The sequence below is a fragment of the Podarcis pityusensis genome, assembly GCF_964106645.2.
Source record: "Podarcis pityusensis genome assembly, chromosome: 12".
Taxonomy (NCBI): Eukaryota; Metazoa; Chordata; class Lepidosauria; order Squamata; family Lacertidae; genus Podarcis; species Podarcis pityusensis.
This window is the reverse complement of record NC_138037.1, coordinates 3,078,209-3,104,258: the sequence shown is the minus strand read 5'-3', so window position 1 is coordinate 3,104,258 and position 26,050 is coordinate 3,078,209. Positions and strand designations below refer to the sequence as shown.

At 49.3% G+C, this 26,050-nt stretch overlaps 1 protein-coding gene across 1 annotated transcript in view; it reads left to right on the top strand.

Annotated features, from left to right (window-relative positions):
* PTPN23 (protein tyrosine phosphatase non-receptor type 23) overlaps positions 1–26,050 on the top strand; it is a 57,886-nt gene continuing 31,836 nt past the window's right edge. The window contains exons 1-10 of the mRNA XM_080973965.1: positions 1–170; positions 8,702–8,776; positions 10,954–11,081; positions 13,265–13,341; positions 19,240–19,289; positions 19,701–19,832; positions 20,888–20,968; positions 21,421–21,552; positions 23,154–23,201; positions 25,625–25,681. Coding sequence (XP_080830091.1) covers positions 87–170; positions 8,702–8,776; positions 10,954–11,081; positions 13,265–13,341; positions 19,240–19,289; positions 19,701–19,832; positions 20,888–20,968; positions 21,421–21,552; positions 23,154–23,201; positions 25,625–25,681 — 864 coding nt within the window. The 5' untranslated portion in view covers positions 1–86. The remainder of the gene's footprint in view (positions 171–8,701; positions 8,777–10,953; positions 11,082–13,264; positions 13,342–19,239; positions 19,290–19,700; positions 19,833–20,887; positions 20,969–21,420; positions 21,553–23,153; positions 23,202–25,624; positions 25,682–26,050) is intronic.

Sequence of the window (26,050 nt, the reverse complement as noted above, 5' to 3'; positions counted from 1 at the left end):
TTCTCCTGGGCTGGGCTTGGGCAGCCTCCTGGCAGGGGCCCGGCTGGTGCTGCGCCGCGTCGGGGCCGCGAGGCGAGGCCGGCGGGATGGAGGCCGTGCCCCGCATGCCCATGATCTGGCTGGACCTCAAGGAGGCGGGAGAGTTCGGCTTCCAGCAGGCCGTCAAGAAGGTGGGAGGCGCGGGGGGGGGAGGGGCGGCAGGGGGCACTATTGCAGTATTAATATTATTATTATCCCAGTGGGGGAGGGGCAGAGGCCTAAGGGGGAGGGGCAGGCGGCATTATTATTATTATTATTATTATTGTTGTTATTCTTATTCTTATTACTACTACTATTAGCCTAGTGGGGGGGGCAGAGGCCTGGGGGAGGGCAGACAGCGCTATTATTATTATTATTATTACTATCAGCCTAGGGGGGGAGGGGCAGAGGCATAAGTGGGAGGGGCAGGCATTATTATTATTATTACTATTACTATTATTATTATTATCCCCCCAGTGGGGGAGGGGCAGAGGCCTAGGGAGTAGGGGCAGGCAGCATTATTATTATTATTATTATTATTATTACTATTAGCCTAGTGGGGAAGGGGAGGGGCAGAGGTGTAAGGGGGAGGGGCAGACAACATTATTATTATTATTATCCCAGTGGGGGAGGGGCAGAGGCCTAAGGGGGAGGGGGTGGCATCATCATCATCATTATTATTATTATTACTACTACTATTAGCCTAGTGGGGAAGGGGAGGGGCAGAGGCCTAAGGGGGAGGGGCAGACAGCATCATCATCATCATTATTACAGTGGTGCCCCGCAAGACGAAAAACTCGCTAGACAAAAGGGTTTTCCGTTTTTGCGTTGCTTTGCTAGACGAATTTCCCTATGGGCTTGCTTCGCAAGACGAAAACGTCTTGTGCTTTTTTCTTAAAGCCGCTTGAAGAGGCGCAGTTGCGACGGACCGTGCTTCGCAAGACGAAAAGACTCGCGGAACGAATTCTTTTTGTCTTGTGAGGCACCACTGTATTATTATTAGCCTAGTGGGGGCGGGGTGGGGAAGAGGCAAAGGCCTAGGGGGTATGAGGTAGGGGCAGGCATAATAATAAAAATAATGCCTAGTAGTTGTCAAACTTTCCCCCCTGCTCTGGGGCCACACTTTCGAACCAACAATTTTGCTTGCCGATTTTTATTTTTATTTTAATAGATAAGGAACACATTGGAAAACGGGGTGGGGGACTCTGAGCGGTGCTTGATTTATAACATAGAACACAACTACTTTAGAATATGATCCCAGGACATCCAGGAAGCATAAAGCAATGCACAAGCGGCACAAATCTTTCCCAAAGTATAATTATCACTCTTGAGATATGATTATATATTATACTGTACTGCAGTGCAATGTTTTAACAGTTTCCTGGATTGCCCTTGGATCTTCCTGCCCTGCCACACCCTTCAAGCTGAAGGTCCCAGCGTGGGTTAGCAACACAGCACCAAAAGGGGGGGAAGGTTCAGAACAACTCCCAGTTATTTGGTGGGTCTTAAAAACATACCCCTCAAGTGCTAAGGTATGGTTCTGGGGAGGAGGCTGAGTATTTTCTTGATATGGAGCCCTGAGCATAAGAAAGTGGGGCCTATTGTTATTGTTTGTTTATTGCTTGCATGTGGGGACCTCTCTGCGTGCTGTTATGGAGCAAGCCGTTGGTGATGGTTTGGGGAGCAGTAAGTTGACGAGTGCAATCTCAAAACCTGAGATTCGCTGGACTAAGGGGTTTCTGACCTAAACGAAGGAACTGAGTGTGCTCTCTTGATGTGATGGTTGATCATTCTTGAGAAATCAGGGTCAAGGAATTGGGAGCAGGCCTTGATGTGCATTTTGGTGGGAGGGGAAGGCTCGTCGGGATAGGAAGGAAGGTTGCGAGGCGTGACGGGTGATGACTGAGAGTGTGGGAGAAAATGTGGGTGTGTTTAGGGCCGTTAGTCTCGACAAACAATCTCCAGGCTCATCTTCTGAACTCCTGACTCAGTCTCTTGAATTGGGCTGCTCTTCTGCCCCCAATGAATGACTTAGCACACTTCGTGCCTACCATTCTCTTTGTCTCCATATCTGCCTAGATCCAAATTATATTCAGATGCTCTGTCACATACACTTTCCTTGCCACATCCAATTAATAATCTTGTGTCCCTGGTAGCCTCTTCAAGTTGGCATGTAGCCCTTGGGCCAGCCTCCCCTGACCTACTGCCTTCCAGATTTTTGAGACTACCGTTATGCCTGCTGGAGCTGATGGAAGTTGTAGTCATAGGGAACAGAAGTTCATTAAATGGATGAACTCTCTTGTGCAGGCATCCCCAAACTTGGCCCTCCAGATGTTTCGGCACTACAACTCCCATGATCCCTAGCTAACAGGACCAGGGGTCAGGGATGATGGGAATTGTATTCCCAAAACATCTGGAGGGCCGAGTTTGGGGATGCCTGCTCTTGTGCCATGGAAGCAGCACCTTGTACATGGGTAAGAGAATTTTAAAAAGAAACCCACAATGGGTTCCTTAGGTTCTGACAGAGTGACTCTTAGCAAGTGTTCTCCAAAACGTCTCAAGTCTCTGGATGTTGATGTACTACTGACTTCAAGATCAAAAATGAGCAGTGTAAGGTGTATTTGTAATAGCCGGAGGTTATAGGGCGGTATACAAATTTAATAAAATAATAATAATAGGCACTGCAACTTGACTCCTAAGTCAGTCACCAGCCGTTGAGCAAATAGGATTGTGGGCCATCAATAAAATAATAAAATAAAATAAAATGGAGGGTGACATAGCCAGGCAAAAGTCATACAAGTGGGAGACAGAGCGAGAGCACTTTCTGCTTGCCATTATTAAGGATATTGACATTAAGGACCACTTTGAGGTTTTCTACAGTCAAGTGGCATATAAATGCTATGAAATGAACATCGCCCTTCTTTTTGGAAACTGGGCTGCAGTCTGATAGTAACCCCTGGATTCTTTGGGAAAATCTGAAGCAGTTAAGAGATTTATGTGGTTCCATCCAAAGCCATTCAAATAACAGTCAGCTTCCTGTAATGTAAAAATGGCACCAATAATTGGGAAATGTTGGGGATCCTATGGGACAAGGAAGTACAAGCAAAATACCCAATTACAGTGGTGCCCCGCAAGACGAATGCCTCACAAGACGAAAAACTCGCTAGACGAAAGGGTTTTGCGTTTTTTGAGTTGTTCCGCAAGACGAATTTCCCTATGGCCTTGCTTCGCAAGACGAACTTCTTGCGAGTTTGTTTCCTTTTTCTTAAAGCCGCTAAGCCGCTAATAGCCGTGCTTCGCAAGACGAAAAAACCGCAAGACGAAGAGACTCGCGGAACGGATTAATTTCGTCTTGTGAGGCACCACTGTAATTCCTTCCTGTTCTTCTTACCTGCTCTCTAGTCAGAATCTATTCGGTAGGGTTTCCCACTTTTGCTTTTGGGCATCTCCAACTGCAATGCCTTCTGTAGCTGCTTGGTTTCGCAAGCGAGCGTGGCGAAACCCATAAGTATACATTTCCGGGTTTGCCACGTTTGCAACCCAAAAGTTACATTACCTTACTGTACAGTGGTAGTTCGGGTTAAGTACTTAATTCGTTCCGGAGGTCCATTCTTAACCTGAAACTGTTCTTCACCTGAAGCACCACTTTAGCTAGTGGGGCCTCCCGCTGCCACCATGCCAACGCCGGGCGTTTCTGTTCTCATCCTGAAGCAAAGTTCTTAACCTGAGGTACTATTTCTGGGTTAGCGGAGTCTGTAACCTGAAGCGTATGTAACCCGGGGTACCACTGTATTACATTAGGAGCGTTCTTGGTAATTTCTCATGTGTTTATACTTATTTCCTACCCTTGGAAAGCTCCTAACGCAGCGTCCCCAGAAGTTGTACTGTAATAAAAGCGATAATTGAAAAACAGCTTCAAGCAGTAAAATTCCCCAGGCATCTCTGATGGGCAGTGTTGCCTGGATCTGTCTGTGATGTCGCTTCTGCTCAGAAGGAAAGGGGCTGAGTCATAGTCTGCTGATGGCTGGTGCTGCCCTTCCTGTTTCTCTCCATAGAAAATGACTGTGTGTGCGTGCATGCATGCGCATAGGAGGCAGAGATCACACAGGGTGCAAAGTCTCTGAGCCAGGAAAATGCTTTGTACAGTGGTACCTCGGGTTAAGAACTTAATTCGTTCTGGAGGTCCGTTCTTAACCTGAAACTGTTCTTAACCTGAAGCACCACTTTAGCTAATGGGGCCTCCCACTGCTGTCGCATGATTTCTGTTCTCATCCTGAAGCAAAGTTCTTAACCAGAGGTACTATTTCTGGGTTAGCGGAGTCTATAACCTGAAGCGTATGTGTCAGGGGTTCAGGAGCAGAGGCAAGGGCAAGGGAGGAAACAGAGAGCGAGGGAGAGGAGGCAGAAGAAAAGATGAGTGATGACGACGACCCGAGATCTCCGAGTCTTTCCAGTGAATCAGAAGATTCACAGAAAGGAGCACCAGTGGCCAGGGCAAGGGAGGAGCCTAGGGGGACACCCCAGGAAGATAGAGCCAGAGGGGACTCAGAGGGGAGCAGTTGGAAATCAGGACCAGCGTTACCGCCAGAGAGCAGGGAAGAGGAAGGGCGCCAGGGATCAAGCGCTGGCAGCTCACAACAGGGGGGAGGGCACGAGTCAGGAGTGGCCACACCTCCATCGGGGAGCGAAGAAACGGTCAGACGGAAGGTGGAAGGTTGGGCGCGCGTGCCAAGTTCAAATGCACAGGAAGGTGGCGCAGTAGGCAGCCCGGAAAGGGAGCCAGGTCCTAAAGCCCGCCGAAAGGAGGGAGAAGAGTCAGGGGGGTCAGCGTCAGCGTCAGAGGAATCCCGGAAGGAAGAGACCCCGGGGGGCAGAGGGACCCAGAGAAGAACAGTCAGGCGGAAAAGGTGGAGCAAGGCTAGGATATTAAGTTGGTGTACAAGGGGCGGAGACTCAGATGGAGCTTCGCCGATCTAACCATGAGACGTAGAGTTGCACGCAGCAGCTTGAGAATGGAAACTGTAACTCAATAAAGACTTTTATTTAATGATCGCTGGCTAGCGTGATCCTCTGTGAGCTAGGATCTGGAAGCAGCTCTGACAGTATGTAACCTGAAGCATATGTTACCCGAGGTACCACTGTACTTACATAAAACAAAATAAAAAAATTCCTTCCGGTAGCACCTTAGAGACCAACTAAGTTTGTTATTGGTATGAGCTTTCATGTGCATGTACACTTCTTCAGATACACTGAAACAGAAGTCACCAGACCCTTATATATAGTGAGATGGTGGAGAGGCGTATTACTCAGAAGGGTGATGGGAAAGCTCATACCAATAACAAACTTAAAGGTAAAGGGAACCCTGACCATTAGCTCCAGTTGTGACCGACTCTGGGGTTGTGGCGCTCATCTCGCTTTATTGGCCGAGGGAGCCAGCGTACAGCTTCCGGGTCATGTGGCCAGCATGACTAAGCCGCTTCTGGCAAACCAGAGCAGCGCACAGAAATGCCGTTACCTTCCCGCCGGAGCGGTACCTATTTATCTACTTGCACTTTGACGTGCTTTTGAACTGCTAGGTGGGCAGGAGCAGGGACCGAGCAACAGGAGCTCACCCCGTCGTGGGGATTCGAACCGCCGACCTTCTGATCGACAAGTCCTAGGCTCTGTGGTTTAACCCACAGCGCCACCCGCATCCCTTATTTATATTATATCCACATGCAAATCTCCCTTGGCTGTGGATCACAGTGACTTTCTTCCGGCCTTGATTTTCCCAGCTGCGAAAAGGGTGTAAGAGGGATTTGTTTTACTCCGTGGCGGTCAGGATAAAGTTCATTGCACATCAAAAGTCCTGCATAAGGCAGGCAGCTTCTCTGGACCCCTGAGTTGGCTCTTTGCTTTCCAACACGATGAGGCCTCTTTTCTGGACTGCAGTACACCTGTTCCCGGAAGCAAAGAATGTGGCTTTTCTGGCCTGACCTGTTGGGATCTGGTGTTGACAGAGCAGGGAACGGTCTCTGGGAAGCTGTGAGGACGGTAAATGGCTATGAGGACAAGAGCTGTAGTTTGGATTTTATTCATTTTACATTTGTATCTCACCTTTTCTGCAAGGAGCTCTAAGTGGCACACATATTTCTCCCCCCATCTCAGTTTATCCCCACAACAATCTTGTGAGGTAGACTAGGCTGAGGATGAGTGACTAGCCCAAGGGCACACCCAGTGAGCGTCACATGGGGATTTGATTTATTTATTGATTTATTTTATTGGAATTTTATTTACAACATAACACAACCCCCCACCCCCAATACACATTAAACATGAACATAACATACAGTGAACATAACATACAACAACACAAACAGCCAAATAAAAAGACTTCCTTTATCCTGTATCCGGCCTCCTTTTTAATTCTTATAAACTGCGTCCTTTACGAATAGTTATTAGGATTTTTCTAATTATAACTTAAATATCCACAAAGTCCCCTGCAGACATTAATCAAAACAAGTCCAGGTATGTATTTTAGGGCACTTCACATGAGGATTTGAACCCCAGTCTCCCAGTCCCTAGCCCAGGGGTCAGCAAACTTTATCAGCAGGGGGCCGGTCCACTGTCCCTCAGACCTTGTAGGGGGCCGGGCTGTATTTTGGAAAAAATAATAATAATAATGAATGAATTCCTGTGCCCCACAAATAACCCAGAGATGCATTTTAAATAAAAGGACACATTCTGTTGTTGTTGTTTAGTCATTTAGTCATGTATGTCCGACTCTTTGTGACCCCATGGACCAGAGCATGCCAGGCACTCCTGTCTTCCACTGCCTCCCGCAGTTTGGTCAAACTCATGCTGGTAGCTTCGAGAATACTGTCCAACCATCTCGTCCTCTGTCCTCCCCTTCTCCTTGTGCCCTCCATCTTTCCCAACATCAGGGTCTTTTCCAGGGAGGCTTCTCTTATCATGAGGTGGCCCAAATCTTGGAGCCTCAGCTTCAGGATCTGTCCTTCCAGTGAGCACTCAGGGCTGATTTCCTTCAGAATGGATTGGTTTGATCTTCTTGCAGTCCATGGGACTCTCAAGAGTCTCCTCCAGCACCAGAATTCAAAAGCATCAATTCTTCAGCGATCAGCTTTCTTTATGGTCCAGCTCTCACTTCCTAGGTTTGCCTACCCATGCCCTAGCCCGATTCTTTAACCACCACACCACAGTGGCTTTCTGTGGAGGGAAGCTGGTTATAAGTGGGGACCGAGGGCTCTCTTCTGTTGGAGTCCTGTGAGAAAAGAAAGCTGGAAAACTTGCTCACCCTTTTGGCTCATATCCACCAGGAGCCATGCTATGTTCTGTATTGTGGGTCTCATCCTGTGGAACTCTCTTCCAGTTGGGGGTTAGACAGGCCACCACTTTGTTTGACAAGTACCATCACTGTCCAAGACGCCTTTTCAGCAAAGTGATGGATAGTGGCAGGTCAGCTGCAGACACTCTTGAACTAGGGTTGCCATATTTCAAAAAGTGAAAATGAGGACAAAAAAGCTGTTGAGCTTTTTTGGGGGGGGGGAGTTGTTGAGCAAAATCTCCAAAAAGAGAGAGGAAGTTTTGCCCTATTTTTAAGGAAATTTGCCAAAATCTACACTTCTGAAATGGGTTACCATACGTCCGGGTTTTTCTTGGACATTTCAGCGATTTTCCACCCAGACGCTGTTTACGATGGCCGAGTCGCTGCTATGTCTGGCAAATTCTAGACATATGGTAGCCCTGTCTTGAACGCAGCTGATTATCTTGAGGTGCTCCAGGCCTGGGTTCAGGAGAGTCACCTGGTGATAAAGGAGAGGCAGGGCCTTCTTGGTGATGGCACCTCTGGAATACCCTCATCACCCTTGGGTGCTTCAGTACCCTCTGCCTCAGGTGGCCGTAGGGAGCTTGAAACACCTCTCAAACGTACCCAGTTATTTCCTGTACTCCGATCTTCAAATGCCAGATTTTTGCTTTGTACACTGCTTGGTTGTGTCTCTAATATGCAGTTGTATGTTGTTCCTTAATCTTGCTTTCATCTTGTTTTGCTTTAGAAAATTTTACTGAACGTTGTTGGTATTAATTTTATATAAAGGGCTTAGAGATCACATTCACCCGGTTCTCTACCAGCTGCACTGGCTCCCGGTGGAGTACAGGATCAGGTTTAAGGTGCTGGTTTTAACCTTTAAAGCCCTATACGGCCTAGGACCCTCGTACCTACGGGACCGCCTCTCCTGGTATGTCCCACGGAGGACCTTACAACCTTCAAACAAAAACATATTGGATGTCCCGGGCCACAAGGAGGTTAGACTGGCCTCAACCAGAGCCAGGGCTTTTTCGGCCATGGCCCCGATCTGGTGGAACGCTCTGTCCCAAGAGACCAGAGCCCTGCGGGACTTGCCATCTTTCCGCAGGGCCTGCAAGACGGAGCTGTTCCACTAGGCCTTTGGCCAAGGCACAGCCTGACCCCCTCCTTTGGTAATCCTCACAGAACTCTAGCCCAATGGTTGCCATTAATTTAATTTTGAATTGATTTTAGAATGCTGTGTTCCATTTTATTTTATTGCTCGACTTCGGCTGGGGAGGGTGGGATATAAATAAAAGTTTATTATTTAATTATTATTGCTATATTATATGTTCAATGAATAAATGGGTACATCTCCTTCCCTCCCCCACATGCTAGTTTGTCCTGAAGAACTATGGTGAAAATCCAGAGAACTACAATGAAGAGTTGAAGAAGCTGGAGCAGCTGAGGCAGGTGAGGACATACGTGGTTCTCCTCCAACCCTCCTCTTCCTCTCGGTGATGGTGACACGGGTTTACTTGGTTCACATGATGCAGTGCTGCCCACCAGGACCTTCAGGAGTCCGTAAGAGGGGAAACTGAGGCAGAGAGAAGCGGATTGGGGAGGCAGTCTTGCTTTAAAATCTTCATTTCTTTTAAAATACTTACATGCCACTTTTCTTCTGAGTTGTTATTTATTGAATTTATTAGCCACTTTTTTTTACCAAGGTAACACAGAACAACTCAAAAAAACCCAAAAAAAACCACCGCAGGACAAAAAAAAACTCTGAAAGGCAGTCTTGTTTTTAAAAGGCTGGATTAGAACATCCCACCCTCTCAAGGAGGCCACAGATAGTTAAAAGCTGAAGGCCTGGAGAAAAAGAAATGTTTTTCCTTAGTGCCTAAAGATATGTAATGATGGTGCCAGGGGAAACTCCCTGGGGAATGCTTTCCACAAGCAGGGAGCCACCACAGAAAAGGCCCTGTTCTCATGTTGCTATCCTCCGCATGTCACATGAAGAAGGACCTCATGAGCTACCAGTACATTTCCAAGCACAGTTCAAAGTGTTGGTGCTGACCCTAAACGGCCTCGGCCCAGTATACCTGAAGGAGCGTCTTCACCCCCATCGTTCAGCTCGGACACTGAAGTCCAGCTCTGAGGGCCTTCTGGTGTTTCCCTTCCTGTGAGAAGTGAGGTTACAGGGAACCAGGCAGAGGGCCTTCTCGGTAGTGGCGCCCTCCCTGTGGAACACCCTCCCATCAGATGTCAAGGAAATTAACAACTATCTGACTTTCAGAAGACATCTGAAGGCAGCCCTGTTTAGGGAAGTTTTTAAATTTTGATGTTTGCTGAGTTTTTATTACATTGGAAGCCACCCAGAGCAGCTGGGGCAACCCAGCCAGATGGGCACAGTACAAATAATAAAATTATTATTATTATAAAAGTAAAGGTAAAGGACCTCTGACAGTTAAGTCCAGCCGCAAATGACTCTGGGGTTGCGACGCTCATCTCGCTTTACTGGCTGAGGGAGCCGACGTTTGTCCACAGACAGTTTTTCTGGGTCATGTGGCCAGCATGACTAAGCTGCTTCTGGTGAAACCACAGTGGCGCATGGAAACGCCGTTTACCTTCCCACCGGAGCAGTACCTATTTGTCTACTTGCACTTTGACGTGCTTTTAAACTGCTAGGTTGGCAGGAGCAGGGACCGAGCAATTATTATTATAGGTGGGGTTAATAATATTATATTCTTATTATATTTTATATGCTTACTCTATAATAATACTACATTATTGTTGCTGTTATTTAGTCCAATCTCCTGCAATACTATCTGGCCCCTGAAGCTGCCTTGAGGTGAGATCAGTTTGAAGGCGTTTAGCATAGGAAATTTTTAGCCACTGGGGTGCTCATACAATAGGACTATCCCATCAGGGTTGTGCTTCCCAGGCAGAGCTTTGCACTGTGTGCGCGTGGTTTTTATTTTTGAAATGTGATAATGCTTCCTGAAGGGATAGTGGTCACTATCGGCAGTTATCTTGTGACCTCAGCACAGCCTGCAGTCCGAGCCCAATTCAGAGTGTTGGTGCTGACCTTTAAAGCCCTAAACTGCCTCAGTCCAATGTACCTGAAGGAGCGTCTCCACCCCCATCGTTCTGCCCGGACACTGAGGTCCAGCTCCGAGGGCCTTCTGGCGATTCCCTCATTGCGAGAAGCAAAGCTACAGGGAACCAGGCAGAGGGCCTTCTCGGTAGTGGCGCCCGCCCTGTGGAATGCCCTCCCATCAGATGTCAAAGCAATAAATAACTACCTGACATTTAGAGGGCATCTTAAGGCAGCCCTGTTCAGGGAAGCTTTTAATCTGTGATATTTTACTGTATTTTTTGTTTCTATGGAAGCTGCCCAGAGTGGCTGGGGAAACCCAGCCAGATGGGCGGGGTACAAATAATAAATTATTATTATTATTATTATATCTTAAGGCAGCCCTGTTCAGGGAAGTTTTTAATGTGTGATATTTTAGTGTATTTTTGGTTTCTGTGGAAGCCGCCCAGAGTGGCTGGGGAAACCCAGCCAGATGGGTGGGGTATAAATAATAAATTATTATTATTATTTTTATTATTAACCTGACTCCTGTCCCTTTCCTCTCCCCTCCCAGAACGCCGTCAACGTGCCCAGGGACTTCGAAGGCTGCAGCATCCTGCGCAAGTACTTTGGGCAGTTGCACTACCTGCAGAGCCGCATCCCGATGGGAGCAGAGCATGAAGCAGCCGTCCCCATTACCTGGTGAGCCAGCTGCAGCGGGGAGAGGCGATGGCTGAGCCTTGCCGCTCAGCAGAGCTGGCTTTGAGGTTATGCCAAAACTGGAGCAGGTGGGGTTGGGGCTTCTCCCGCTCTGCGCATGGACCACGGAGGGGACCCTCCACCGCAGTGTTTCTCAAACCTGGCTCTCCAGCTGCTGTTGGATTACAACTCCCATCTTCCCTGACCACTGGTCCTGCTGGCAAGGGATGATGGGAGTTGTAGTTCACAACAGCAGCTGGAGACCCAACACTGCACTGCAACTTGGGCGCTCCCTGGAACGTAGCACATTCTCTCCTCTGGGTGTTTCTTTCTATTTTGGAAGGGGAGCCCAAAGGGGAGGGGGGAAGGGTGCAGAGTAATGAAGCAATAGCAGAAATGGAAGACCTGGAAGGTTTGTTGGTTATGCCCCACCTCCATGGAGGCAGTACAGTGGTACCTCAGGTTAAGTACTTAATTCGTTCCAGAGGTCCGTACTTAACCTGAAACTGTTCTTAACCTGAAGCACTACTTCAGCTAATGGGGCCTCCTGCTGCCTCCGCGCCGCCGGAGCACGATTTCTGTTCTCATCCTGAAGCAAAGTTCTTAACCTGAAGCACTATTTCTGGGTTAGCGGCGTCTGTAACCTGAAGCATATGTAACCTGAAGCGTATGTAACCTGAGGTACCACTGTAATTCTCCTCGGTTCCGGTTTCTGGAAACCGCAGAAGCGGAGAGTTGCGCTTGTGTTTGAATCCTGCTTGCGGGTTAGTCACAGGCATCTGATTGGCCACTGTGAGAAGAGGATGCTGGACTCATTGTTGAGGGGAAGTGCGTGGAACAGGTCTCGGTGTTTCGATTTCTGGGAATGGAGCTGAGAGATGACCTTACCTGGGGAGAAAACAGCAAAGACCTGATGAAGGGAGCACAACAGAGGTTACATTTTCTGGGAATCCTCCAGAAAAACAATCCCTCAAAGGACCTGTTGATGGCATTTACCATTGTACTGTGGAGAATGTATTAACTTATAGTCTGTGTGTGTGGTTTGGGAGCTGCACGGTCAGGGAGAAAACAATGCTGTCCAGGGTTGTAAAGACTGTGGAGAGAATAATTGGGTGTACTCTTCCCACCTTAGATCAAATCTATGCTTCCAGGCAGTGCCATAAGAAAGCTGCTGAGATAGCGCAGAATAGTGCACACGCCGGAAATGATCTCTTTCAGCTTCTGCCTTCTGGAAGAAGGTCCAGGGTTATAAAGACTAGGACTAGCCGCCTGAGAAACAGTTTCTATCCAAATGCGATTTCGGTTTTAAAAGCAGTGTAAGGTAGTCTCTGTGGGAGTATATTGTATTTAATTATGGGGTATCAGAATTTTTAGAGGGTTAACCAGACTGGGATAGCAGGCGTGTTGGTTTTTGAATGTCTGATGTAGATTTTTTCAGTTTCGTTGTTCTGTATGGGACAATGACAATAAAGATTATCGTATCGTAGAGGGCCCAATCGCCTGATCCAGCAGGGTTCTTCTCAAGCTGTGACCTTCTTGTTTGGCGACAGACGGCTGGGCGGAAATCAGCCTGTTGAGATTCATGAAAGAGTTTGCAGGAGAACTGGGATTTCAGAATGGGGAAGGATGAGTGAATGGCTAGAGATGAGGAGGCTGTTGAAAAGAATAAGCTAGCAAGGTTGCAGTCTTAAAGACAGGAGTGGGGAAACCAGCCTCTGTCCGGACTAGGAGCTTGAAGGAGATTTGAGAAGTGATAGGGATTAACTGCAGAGATTTGGGAAGTGGGAATCGGTGGTGGGTGCGAGACGAAGCAGCATGTGTTCTTATTCCTCCTCCGGGGAGTTGGCAAGCACAGCAGCTCTGAGTTGTGTTCACGCTGGAGATGTGGCCCTTTTATGAGTCATGCGCCATCAGCCCAAAGGGGACCCATCCAGTTCGGCATCCTGTCCTCACAGTGGCCAACTAGATGCCTGTGCAAAACTCGCATGCGGTACCCGAGCACAAGATCCACTCTCCTCTCCTATGGCTGCCAACTCCAGCTCCATACACCCCGAGCAGGAGGGTGTTTTGTTGGGCTGAGCCTCTGGGCGCCTGTTCAGTGCCCCAAGTGGGCGCTTTGCTGGAAAAAGGCCCGTGCATTGGGACACGTTCCGCTCAGCCCCCGCAATGGCCCCCTCTGTTTGCAGGACCGAGATCTTCTCCGGCAAGACGGTGACGCATGAGGACATCAAATATGAGCAGGCCTGCATCCTGTATAATCTGGGTAAGGGCCGTTCGGCCAGCTGGACCTGCGACTGCATCTCTGTTTCCAGGAGGCGAAAGGGGCTTCAGGGGAGGAATTGTTGGGATGTGTCGAAGGGAACGGGGGCATTTCGCTGGCTCCAGCCCACTGGCCGGCAGCTGGACGAACTCTGGTCCTTTGGAACAGCATCAAACAGCGACTCACAGCTTCTGAAGCCTTCAGAAACTTGAGCACGCCTTAACCATGTTTTTGTACTGTTTTTGGGGGACAGGGGGCGGGCGGGTGTGGGGGATTCCCTGGTCCTGAATGGGGTAACTGTGCCCCTGAAGGATCAGGTGCGCAGCCTGGGAGTCATTCTGGACACACAGCTGTCCATGGAGGCACAGGTTAATTCTGTGTCCAGGGCAGCTGTTTATCAGCTCCACCTGGTACGCAGGCTGAGACCCTATCTGTCTGCGGACTGTCTCGCCAGAGTGCTGCATGATCTAGTTATCTCCTGCTTGGACTACTGCCATGCTCTCTACGCGGGGCTACCTTTGAAGGTGACCCGGAAACTGCAATTAATCCAGAATGCGGCAGCTAGACTGGTGACTGGGAGTGGCCGCCGGGACCACATAACACCGGTTCTGAGAGATCTGCATTGGCTCCCAGTACGTTTCCGAGCACAATTCAAAGTGTTGGTGCTGACCTTGAAAGCCCTAAATGGCCTCGGTCCTGTATACCTGAAGGAGCGTCTCCACCCCCATCGTTCAGCCCGGACACTGAGGTCCAGCGCCGAGAGCCTTCTGGCGGTTCCCTCATTGCAAGAAGTAAGATTACAGGGAAGCAGGCAGAGGGCCTTCCTGGTAGTGGCGCCTGCCCTGTGGAACACCCTCCCAGCAGATGTCAAAGCAATAAAAAACTATTTTACTTTTAAAAGACAACTGAAGGCAGTCCTCTTTAGGGAAGTTTTTAATGTCTGATGCTGTACTGTTTTTAATATTCAGTTGGAAGCTGCCCAGAGTGGTTGGGGAAACCCAGCCAGATGGGCGGGGTATAAATAATAAATAATAATAATTATTATTATTATTATTAACCAGCAGAGTGAATAACACGCAACAGAAGTGGTGGACAGAGGCATATGTAAAGCATATTTACAAGCAGTTTATTTGGCGTAGTTCAGGACAAAGAAAACATGTCTGCTCTCTTTCATGTCCAAGAGCAGGAAGCATAAGCAAAAGCTATACACAAAAGGAAGTTCCCAGCAAGCTGTGCTGGAGAGTAAACAGTCATGTGACATACAACAATCATGTCTGTTCCTTTTAAGGTGGAACGGAACATCAGTATCCTAACAGGAATGACTAAAGGATCATTCCAGCAAAAAGTATATTCACAGCAGCAGCCAAGGATGTTTTGCTGGCAAATAATCGGCAAGTCTTTCTTGGCTGATGTGGCGACAGCCGTGTCTGCCTTTGCATCCACGAGTCTAGGCTGCTTCTGCGTTATCTGCCTTAGCCTTCCCCCAAGAAGGTGCCTTCCAGATGTTTTGGACTGTGACACCCATGAGCCCCAGGCAGCACAGCTGTTACGGGGGTAAAGACGGCTGCTTTAATGAAATTACTCTCAAAGAGAGGTTGGAGGCAGGAGCTAGTAGCGAGCCTCTTTTCGTCACTGCCTCTGGCTTCCCTTGTCATTCCCCAAGTCCTCTGGCACGTGGAGAGGGCTTGGGAGAAAGGCAAAGTTTGCTCCGACTTGCTCTCCTAACGACAGCGAAAGTGGGAGGGTGTTGGGGTGCCCCCCTTGCCAGAGGGCTGGAATTGGATTTGTGGGTGCTTGGCTGCACCTTTCTCTTAGGAGCGCTGGACCTCTGGAGCACATCGACTCCCCATGCTGCAACATCTGTGCTAGGTTTTGTGTGACTAGCACAGGAATTGTGGTTCAGCGCGGTGTCCATTTGTCTGCAGAGACTGGTTCAAAATGTGTGAGTGGCATAGGGTGGAAGCTGAGAATCTTAAGAGCATTTCCAGTGGTTGGAGGGGAACGCTCTGTGTTTAATTGACACTATTTATGCAGGCCAGAGAACAGCTCCTCCGGCTGCAGAACGTGGGTTACCATAGCGCAGAATTGGTGCGTGCTTCTGCTTTTCTCAGAAGACCACTTGCCAGTGGTCAGCAAATATTTTATCCAGGCGACCACCTGTCCCAGCCCCAAATGAAAGATGGGCTCATTTCTGACCTTGTGCTAAGTTCTGGAAGCACTGAAATTGTCGCCTTATTGGAGTTCACCGATTGGGTCTGCGTTGCTCCCGGACAGGAGGAAGGGAGTCAAATGACACCAAGGGTTGGTTCAGAGAAAGAGTTCTTTATTTCGGCTCTCCGGAACAGCAGAAAGGCACCTGCGTGGTCAGTCCACAGCAAGTCCAAAGAAATGAGAAATTTCATGCAGTATATATATCCTCCAGGCACCCTCTCACCCTTCCCCAGGAATCCAGCCACATCAGCTTGTCCACGCAGGTTGACATCACAGATGTTCCTGCTCCGGCACTCTTAACCATAAAAGGGATTTCCTTCCTGTACCCCTGACCATAAAAGGGTTTTCCTTCCTACACTCTTATCTTGGAGCAAGAGGTCACCAACTCCAAGAACACATTCTGGCGCTGTTCCCAGACTAGGTCTGTGCGTCAGTGTGGTCAGGACGTAAGATAAGACCTAGACGTGTCATCCCTGTTCTACTGGAGCAGCCAAGGTCATCCTTGCCGTCATGAACTGATAAAGGAGAGGGCTCTGAGCACTTGTTTATACAACCAGGTTTTTGTTTATACATTGACTCAGAGCTAAGGAAAAATAGGGATTTTGGTGCCTGTTTTAAACTGCCTGCACAGTCAGTTTTGGGTTTGGGAAACCCATTCCTTCAAAATCAGGGTGATGACCACAATCTTTGGCTGACTGCTAAGGCAAGTTAAAATATAAGGATGGGTTTTTAGGGGGTGGATGTTGCTCTGCTCTAAGAAGCCACATTGTGTTGTCTAATGCAGTGATTTCCTTGTTCCAGCTCGATCGTTTCTGATTTGCTTTGGATTTCTGTGCAATTCTGACATTCCTCACCTGGTTGAAGAGTAGCGCAGACTAAAAAACATGACCTTCAGAACCCACAGATGCACCAGTGCTTTCCTACTGCCTGAGCCTCCTGCTCTGACGGTCCACGTTGCATTGCTTCATGGAAGCTTGGCTGCTTTGCGCCGGCCCGTCTGCAACCAAGGAGACTTCAAAGCAGCCTTTTGCCAACCTGGTGCATTCCAGACGTTTTCGACCACAGCTCCCCTCAGCCCCAGCCATCCTTGGAAGTCGTGGTCCATAAGATCTGGAGGGCGCTGTTAGGTTATACCGTATTTTTCGCTCTATAGGACGCACTTTTCCCCCTCCAAAAATGAAGGGGAAATGTGTGTGCGTCCTATGGGGCGAATGCAGGCTTTCGCTGAAGCCTGGAGAGCGAGAGGGGTCGGTGCGCACCGACCCCTCTCGCTCTCCAGGCTTCAGGAAGCTATCCGCAAGCCTTCGGTACCTGGCGGGAGTTCCCGCCGGGCTCTCCAGGCTTGCGGATAGCAGCAAGCTCCAGGAGCGCACAACCTCGCCGCCGCTCCCAGACCCGTTCTGGGGTCGGGGGAAGCTCGGGCTTCCCCCACCCCAGCCCCGCGGCTAAAAAGGAAGCCAAGACAGCGAGCGGGATCCATCCCGCTCGCTGTCTTGGCTTCTTTGCCTTTGGGGGCTGGGGGGGTGTGAAATAATTTTTTTCCTTTATTTCCCCTCCCCCCCAAAAAAACCTAGGCGCGCCCTATGGTCCAGTGCGCCCTATGGAGCGAAAAATACGGTAGTTCCGTTCCACCCTAAAAGGGAACAGGCTGTTGTGTGTCACACGCCTGTTTACTTCCAGCACTTGCTGGGAACTTCCGTTTGTATATAGCTTTTGTGTTAACTGCTGTTTTGCTGGAGATGAAGGGAAGCAGACATGTTTTCCTTTGTTCTGGAACTATGCTCAATAACATGCTGTACATTATCCTTGCACATCTCTCTGTCCGCCTCTGTGAGGTGATTTACACACACTGCTGACAGAGCATGCACGAGTCTCAAAACATATCTGAGGCTCGTGTCGCTGTTTGATGCTGTTCCAAGAGAGACCGGCTGCCGGCCGGTGGCTGGAGCCAGCTGGGGGCCTGCCTGATGGCCCCCGTCTTCCCGGCAGTATCCCAACAGCCACGGGGTTGGCAAACGCTGCTTCAATAAGTATCTTCGCATGTTTCTGTGTTTTGTCTTATTGCCTGCACTGAACCTTCCAGGACTGGGCAGTTTAGAAATGTAAAGGGTGATACTTTGAGACTCTCATCTAACGGGGTGGGGAGAGGCACCAAAATATTTAGAAGCACCCTTCTGGACACCCGTGTGGTTTTCTGGCCTTGCCACGTGCTTGCTGGGAGAGGTCTGAGCTGGGTTTTAGGGAGCTTTTTGTGTAGCTCTGGGAGACAATAGAGGCCCTGTTCTTCCTGGCTGCGGCAGATCGTGGGCATGTCATCTCGCTCATCCCTTGCAGTGGGAATTGCCTGGTGGGAGGAGGGTACAAGAAGCAGCTGCCTCTTACCATGTCTGTCTGGAGGGGAAGATTGGCCAAGGAGTCTGTTCTGAAAAGGTGTGTCTCTATTCCCAGCTCCTTGGCCCAATCTGCAAGGGCTTGAGAGCAGCCTCGTTCCAAGATTTACCGTATTTTTCGCTCTATAGGACGCACCGGACCACAAGACGCACCTAGTTTTTAGAGGGGGAAATCAAGAAAGCTTCTTGGGGCTGCAGGGGAAGCACGGGTCGTCCCCCCCCCCAGCCCCAAAGAGCAAAGAAGCCAAGACAGTGAGCGGGATCCATCCCGCTGGCTGCCTTGGCTTCTGCCATAGCCGCGCAACCTCTCCAGCCGGGAGCTAAACCTCTCCAGCGCGGCTAAAGAAGCGTGGCTAAAGAAGCCAAGGCAGCGAGCGCAATCCATCCTGCTCGCTGCCTTGGCTTCTGCCATAGCCGCGCACAGCCTCTCCAGCTGGGAGAGGCTGCGCAAGGCTAAAGAAGCCAAAACAACGAGCGGGATGGATCGCGCATGCTGCCTTGGCTTCTTTAGCCTTGCGCAGCCTCTCGCAGCTGGAGAGGCTGCGCGCGGCTATGGCAGAAGCCAAGGCAGCGAGCGGGATGGATTGCGCATGCTGCCTTGGCTTCTTTAGCCTTGCGCAGCCTCTCGCAGCTGGAGAGGCTGTGCGTGGCTATGGCAATTCCCCCACCTCCCACAAAAGCCCACAGGAGCCGCGCACCCTTTAAGGAGCACGCGGCTCCTGTGGGCTTTTCTATGAGGAGGGAGAAGGGACTGACTGGCCACGTCAGTCCCTTCTCCCTCCTGGGGAAAAGCCCGCAAGAGCCGCGCGAAGCTTGTGTGCGGCTCTGGGGGGCTTTTCCTGCCTGCCTCCCGCCTGCATTCGCTCCATAGGACGCACAGACTTCCCCCCTTAGTTTTTAAGAGGGAAGAAGTGCGTCCTATGGAGCGAAAAATACGGTACGTCTCTCAACCATCAGAGCAACTGGGTACTTGGTCAATTTTCATTGGGGGACAGGTCCCCTGACATTTCTGGAAAGATGGCCTCTTTCGCCTTTAGGATCACAGTTTTGAGGAGGAACATTGAGTTAAATTCTTCAGGGAAACAAATTTTTATTGGGCAGAATGCCTAGTTTCAATAACCACGTTAACTGGGCAAAGTGTTTTTATTCTGTTGGATGTATCTTGCTCTGTTACGGCTTTTCGGCTGTGCAAATGAATAATAAAATACTTTCCGTAGTAGTAGGCAGGGGGAGACGGCCTGGGGAGCCGCTGCCTATTGGACAATGCCGCCACTCACCCTTTCCCTCTCTCCTCCCCCAGGCGCATTGCATTCCATGCTCGGAGCAATGGACAAAAGAGTATCTGAGGAGGTAAGGCTTTGCGCTTTCAGTTCCCCCCCCTCGCCAGGTTAATAGCATCAAAGGCACCTCCAATTAGTATTTTGGGGCTTTTAAAAAATCCAGTTTTTTAAAGAGCTTAGTTAAAATTCTCACCATCGTCAGCAGGGTTGCTTCCTATGAGCCCAATGCATGTAGCAGTGCATTTATTTGCTTATTTATGTACGGTAATTTATTGTTTCGCCTTTTTTGTTTCGCCTTTTTTGTAAACCGCTTTGATTTTCTAAAAGCAAATGGTATATATAGATATATAATTTTTTTTTGAGAGAGAGAAATTCAGTTTGTGTGCATTTGGGTTGATCTTCCTTGGGGGTCTTCTAGCTGGGATTGTTGAAAATGCAACTCTCTCCGCCCCCCCCCAAAAAACCCCATTCTGTCTTGCAGGGCATGAAGGTCTCTTGCACCCATTTCCAGTGTGCGGCGGGGGCTTTTGCTTACCTCCGGGACCACTTCCCTCATTCCTACAGCGTAGACATGAGCCATCAGATCCTTAACCTCAATATCAACCTCATGCTGGTAAGAGCTGGGGGTGGGGTGAGGGGAAGTCCCTCTGGCCTGGTCTGCCCCTTGGCAAAGGTGCTGAGAATGGAAGGGGAGTCAAAGGGCCAACGAGTCCACTTGCAGTGGCCAACCAGAAGCCCTAATAGGAAACCAGCAAGCAGGATTCGAACACAAGACCATCTTTCTCCCCTCCTGTGGCTTCCACTAACTGGTACCCAGAAGCACTTACTGCCTCCAACTGTGGAGGCTAGAGCCAAGCCATCGTGGCTAGTGGCCATTGACAGCTGTCTCCTCCATGTATTTCCAAAGCAGAGGACAGAGCAGGGCGACTCGTTGTTGTAACTGGGCTGGGCAATTTTAAAATGTGCTTCCTAGAGGTGATCTCTGCTCATGCGACAGTAGCTGCAGTGGACTGCTCTCTTGAGGTCACCTGCAGCCTTGCGTCCAAGGCTATAGAACACCATAACTGAGAGCATTTTGTATGCCCCGCAGCGGACCTTAAGGTCCATGAATAACCATAGTTTAGAGGTCCCGGGCCCTAAGGAAGTCAGAGTATCCTCTACCAGGGCCTTCTCAGTGATGGCTCTGACCCGGTGGAATGCTCTGTCCCATGAGACCAGGGCCTTGCTGGATTTAACTTCCTTCTGCAGGGCTTCTAAGACAGAGCTATTCCGCCTGTCTTTGAATTTGAACTTAACCTGATCTTTTATTCCCCTTCCTTCCCTCCCCCTCCCCTTTTTATGAAGATTACCCGCTCTGGGATCCCACAGCTAATTCTCCCCTGGTCTCCTCGCAGGCCCAAATAGGACTAATTTAGCCAGCTAGCCCTGGTGATCATCTGATGTTTATTGGATGGATTTCCCCCTAAATTGATTTTTGAATTCTGAATTTATTGTTATTCACGTCTTATACTGTATTTTATGCTGTTTTTTGTTGCATCAATTAAGTGTTTTAAATTTGTTGTTAGCCACCCTGAGCCCGGTTTTCTGAACCGGGAAGGGCGGGGTATAAATAAAAATTTATTATTATTATCATTATTGTTTATTTCTTCGTCTCCTGCATGTCTAAAGGGCCAGGCCCAGGAGTGCCTTCTGGAGAAATCGATGCTGGACAACCGGAAGAGCTTCCTTGTGGCCAGGATCAGCGCCCAGGTGAGCAGTTTGGGGAGCCTTGAACTTGGGTGGCTAATGCCTGAAAAGTGGCCTCCCCCTGAGCCTGGGGAAGGTTAGAGGCCTTCCTCTAAAGCAGCCAGGTGCATTTTTTGTTGTGTAGTTAGGTTTGCTTGACAGGGCTGTCCCACATTCCCTCCCCGATGGAGCTGTAGGGTTAGAAGAGATCCCCAAAGACCATCTAGCCCAACCCCTTGCGATGCAGGAATCCCAGCTCAAGAATCCCTGACAGATGGCCGTCCAAATTCTGCATTAAAACCTCCAGTGAAAGAGAGTCCACTTGCCTTTAGAAAGTTCTTCCAAATGTTCAGTTGGGTTCTCCTTTCTCGTGGTACGCATCTGTTGGTTTGGCTCCTGCAGTGGGGAAAATTTGTCAGCATCTAAAGCAGCAGTCACTCAGAACCTTTCCTGCCCTCCCAAATTCCCTTCCCAAGGTGGTGGATTACTACAAAGAAGCGTGTCGAGCTTTGGAGAACTCTGAAACAGCCTCTCTGCTGGGGAAGATTCAGAAGGACTGGAAGAAGCTGGTGCAGATGAAGATCTACTATTTCGCTGCCGTGGCCCATGTGAGTATCCTGGGCGGACCCTGCTCTGGTGAGCTGGGCTTCACCCAACATGACCTCCCCACACTTCATCCTTTGGTTAGGTAAAGGTAAAGGGACCCCTGAACATTAGGTCCAGTTGTGGCTGACTCTGGGGTTAAGGTGCTCATCTCACTTTACTGGCCGAGGGAGCCGGCGTACAGCTTCCGGGTCATGTGGCCAGCCTGACTAAGCCGCTTCTGGCAAACAGAGCAGCGCACGGAAATGCCGTTTACCTTCCCGCCGGAGTGGTACCTATTTATCTATTTGCACTGGTGTGATTTCGAGCTCCTGGGTTGGCAGGAGCAGGGACCGAGCAACGGGAGCTCACCCCGTCGCGGGGATTTGAACCGCCGACCTTCTGACCGGCAAGTCCTAGGCTCTGTGGTTTAACCCACAGCTCCACCCGCGTCCCTTGGTTAGATAAGATAAGATAAAACTTTATTCGCATTAGCCAATGGCCATAGCAACAGTAAAACATTACAGTATACACAGAAAAGGAAGTTTGATATAAGAGCACAATTCAAAGTCCTGAATCAGCCGTCAGTTAGTGGCCCTTATTCTGATTGCCCCTGCTATGAACCTAGCGACGGTAATTAATTAATACGTTTGTGCAGATATGGGGCCAGAGATTCAAAATGGAGAGGTGGAAAATAAACATACCCTATCTGCCTGTGGACTGCTTCGCCAGAGTGGTGCATGCTCTGGTTATCTCTCGCTTGGACTACTGCAATGCGCTCTGTGTGGGGCTACCTTTGAAGGTGACCCGGAAACTACAACTAATCCAGAATGCGGCAGCTAAACTGGTGACTGGGAGCAGCTGCTGAGACCTCATAACTCCGGTCTTGAAAGACCTACATTGGCTCCCAGTACGTTTCCGGGCACAATTCAAAGTGTTGATGCTGACCTTGAAAGCCCTAAACGGCCTCGGCCCAGTATACCTGAAGGAGTGTCTCCACCCCCATTGTTCTGCCCGGACACTGAGGTCCAGTGCTGAGGGCATTCTGGCAGTTCCCTCACTGCAAGAAGCCAAGTTACAGGGAACCAGGCAGAGGGCCTTCTCGGTAGTGGCACCCGCCCTGTGAAACACCCTCCCACCAGATGTCAAAGAGAAAAACAACTACCAGACTTTTAGAAGACATGTGAAGGCAGCCCTGTTTAGGGAAGCTTTTAATGTTTAATAGATTATTGTATTTTAATATTTTGTTGGAAGCCGCCCAGAGTGGCTGGAAAAGCCCAGCCAGATGCGCGGGGTACAAATTATTTATTTATTATTATTATTATCCTTTGGTTTGTGTTGGAACCTGAAGGCTCTTATTGGCTCTGTCGTCTCAACCCTCACCGGGATGGGAGCACTGGAATGAGGCTTTATGGGAAGAACTCACCTGTCTGTTCCTCCCAGCCCCTTCTGTCTGTGGGGTTATGCGTGTGGGTTGAGCTTTTGATTTCAGCTTCCTGCGCGAGGGATGAGGGTTTGTGGGACGGATGGAGGCGATGCCAGATTGTGAGGTGGTGCCTGGGACCAACCCAGGGGTGCTGTGTCTGGGTGGCTGCTACAAGAACTGTGATTCTTCTCTGTCTTTCAGTTGCACATGGGTAAGCAGGCGGAGGAGCAGCAGAAGTACGGCGAGAGGGTAAGGCTGTTTGCTTCCAAAGTTCTGGGGTGGGTGGAGAACTCACAGACTGCTTGCTGCGGTCAATCTCCTGGATGATAAGAGGCGAAAAGATAGCCAGCTTCAAATACCTGAAGGGCTGTCACGTGGGCGATGGAGCAAGCTTGTCTCCCTCTGCTCCAGAGAGTGGGACCGGAACCAGCAGTTTCAAATGACGAGGAAGGAGATTCCGACTCAATATTAGGAAGAATTGACAGCAGGAGCCGTTTGACAGTGGAACAGGCTCCCTCGGAAAGTGGTGGGCTCTCCTTCTTTGGAGGTCTTTAAACAGAGGTTCTCTGGCCATCTGTCAGTGATTTTAAGCTGTGTCCCTGCATTGCAAGGGGTTGGACTAGATGTCCTTTGGGGTGCCTTCCGATTCTACAATTCTGTGATTCTGCAATAGGTGAGGGGTAGAGAGGCTTGGGCAGGTTTTACGCCGTCCGTGGTGCTGAACCTTGTAATACAGGCATATATGTAGATATGGATATGGATATAGATATAGATACACACACACACACACACACACACACACACACAGTGGTACCTCGGGTTACAGACGCTTCAGGTTACAGACGCTTCAGGTTACAGACTCCACTAACCCAGAAATATTACCCTGGGTTAAGAACTTTGCTTCAGGATGAGAACAGAAATCATCCTCCGGCGGCGTGGCGGCAGCAGGAGGCCCCATTAACTAAAGTGGTGCTTGAGGTTAAGAACCGTTTCAGGTTAAGAATGGACTCCGGAACGAATTAAGTACTTAACCTGAGGTACCACTGTGTGTGTGTGTGTGTGTGTGTGTGTGTGTGTGTGTGTGTGTGTGTGTTTTAACATACCATTTTCAACAGTAATTAAACATACTTTTACATCTTATTCAATTTTTTTGACTTCCATCAGTCCTGTCTGGAAATTTCTCAATTGAATCTCTTAGTATGCATTTCTTATTTTCCCTATTACATTTCAAACTCGTAACCAATATTTCTACCGTTTTCTACTTTATAACACTTCGTATGTTTCTCCTTACAAAACTTCTTGTAGTCCTACTAGTGTAATTTGTCGATTGCAGCTGCTCTTCAAATAATTCATTTACTTCTTCCAATCTTCTGTAAATCTCTGGTCCCACAGGTTTCGAATCCTTCCTGTCATTTTGTCCAATTCTGCATAGTCCATTAATTTCGCCTTCCATTCTTCTTTCGTCGGAATTTCTTCATAGCTTCCATTTCTGGGCTAACAGTACTCTTGCCGCTGTTGTTGCATATAAGAACAATTTAACATCTTGGCTATTAACGTCTTGGCCTTGTAATACAGGCTTCTAATTGACCACAGCTGTCGCTTGCCCCAAACAGCGAAACCTTCAGCCTTGCCCTTGTACTGTTGATGTTACGATAACTGAAGGACAGCTGTTTTTGTGAGATGGGTTTAGATGGGCTCCAGGAGCCAAGGGGAGGAGGCAGAGGGCACAGCGAGGAAGCCCAACCTTCTCTCCCGGGCACAGACCTCCCTTTGAAGCCCTTGCCAGGATGAGTCCAGAAGGAGCTTTTTCTGTTCCCTCGCCACATCTGTGACTACCTAAGGCCCTAGTCCTCACACATGGCAGGTGTGGCGGAAGCCCTGCGAATGGACTTCAGGCTGCAAGTGGGGCTTCTTGTGATGGGATGACCCTCTGTTATGGCACTCCCCGCGTGCAAGTTCTCTACCTGCAGGGAATTTGTGTGTGTTATAAGAAAGACTGCTTTATGGGGTATTCCAGAGCCTATATCAAGTCCTTAAGTGGGTTCCCTATTGGTAGGAGAAAGTAACAGGGGCCAACCAGAGTATATTGAGAAGCAAAGTGGCTAGTAAGCCTGATCTTTATTCAAGGAACTGTTGCAACAGGGTCCCCACTTACCACACGCAGGAGGGAGGAGAACCTTGAACAATGGTGCACAAGCCCCTATATAGACCTTTGAAATTGCCCACCCTGTAGCCCAAGACCAGCCCCCTGAAACATCATACATACATCACAGAAGGGAGGCGGTCTCCAGCAGAAATCCTGTCTTCCAGGATACTGATAATGGTCACTGGCTGCGTTACCCGGGCAGTCTAGCCTATTCATACACAAATACGTCCTTAAGACAGGATTTGCAAGCAAAAAGGCAGCGGGAAGAGTTTCCCCATTTGCCTCCCCTTACTGCAGTGGACTATTTGAGGTCATTGGGAGAATCAGAATGGCTTCGGGATTGCTCTCCCATACTATTTCACACATGCGGTTCATATATTTAGATATGCGTGCATTTATGAATATTTGAGACCTTAAAATTCTTATAACGTGTGTGAGAGAAAGGCTCAGTTTTCTTACTTTTAATAGAAAGCATAGCCCGTTTGACAGTGGACTTTGGTTGTCTGAATCTCTGCCTCCTTTGCAGGTCATCTACTTCCAGAGTGCTCTGGACAAGCTCAATGAAGCCATCAAACTGGCCAAGGTACACCTTTCTTCCTACCCCGTTCCCGAAAGTGGCTTGAAAAGTTATTTAGTTAAACTCTGGCGGCAATGACGGTCCCCAACTTGGATGGCTTTAAAAGAAGATTGGACCAATTGATGGAGGAGAGGGCTGTTGATGGCTGCGCCCCCTCCCCGCTGCCCCCCTTGCCTCTTAGCTTCCCCTAGAGCATGGGTCTGCAACCTTTAAGACAAAAAGAGCCACTTGGACCCGTTTCCGAAGAAAAAAAACCTGGGGGCCGCAAAACCGCCCCCCCATGCGACGTCGCAGCCAGTACAGCGCCCGCCACAGTGGGGAGTGTCGGGGCGCACAATGCGCCTCCTCCCCTCGCTAGTATCCGCCCTGGAGCCG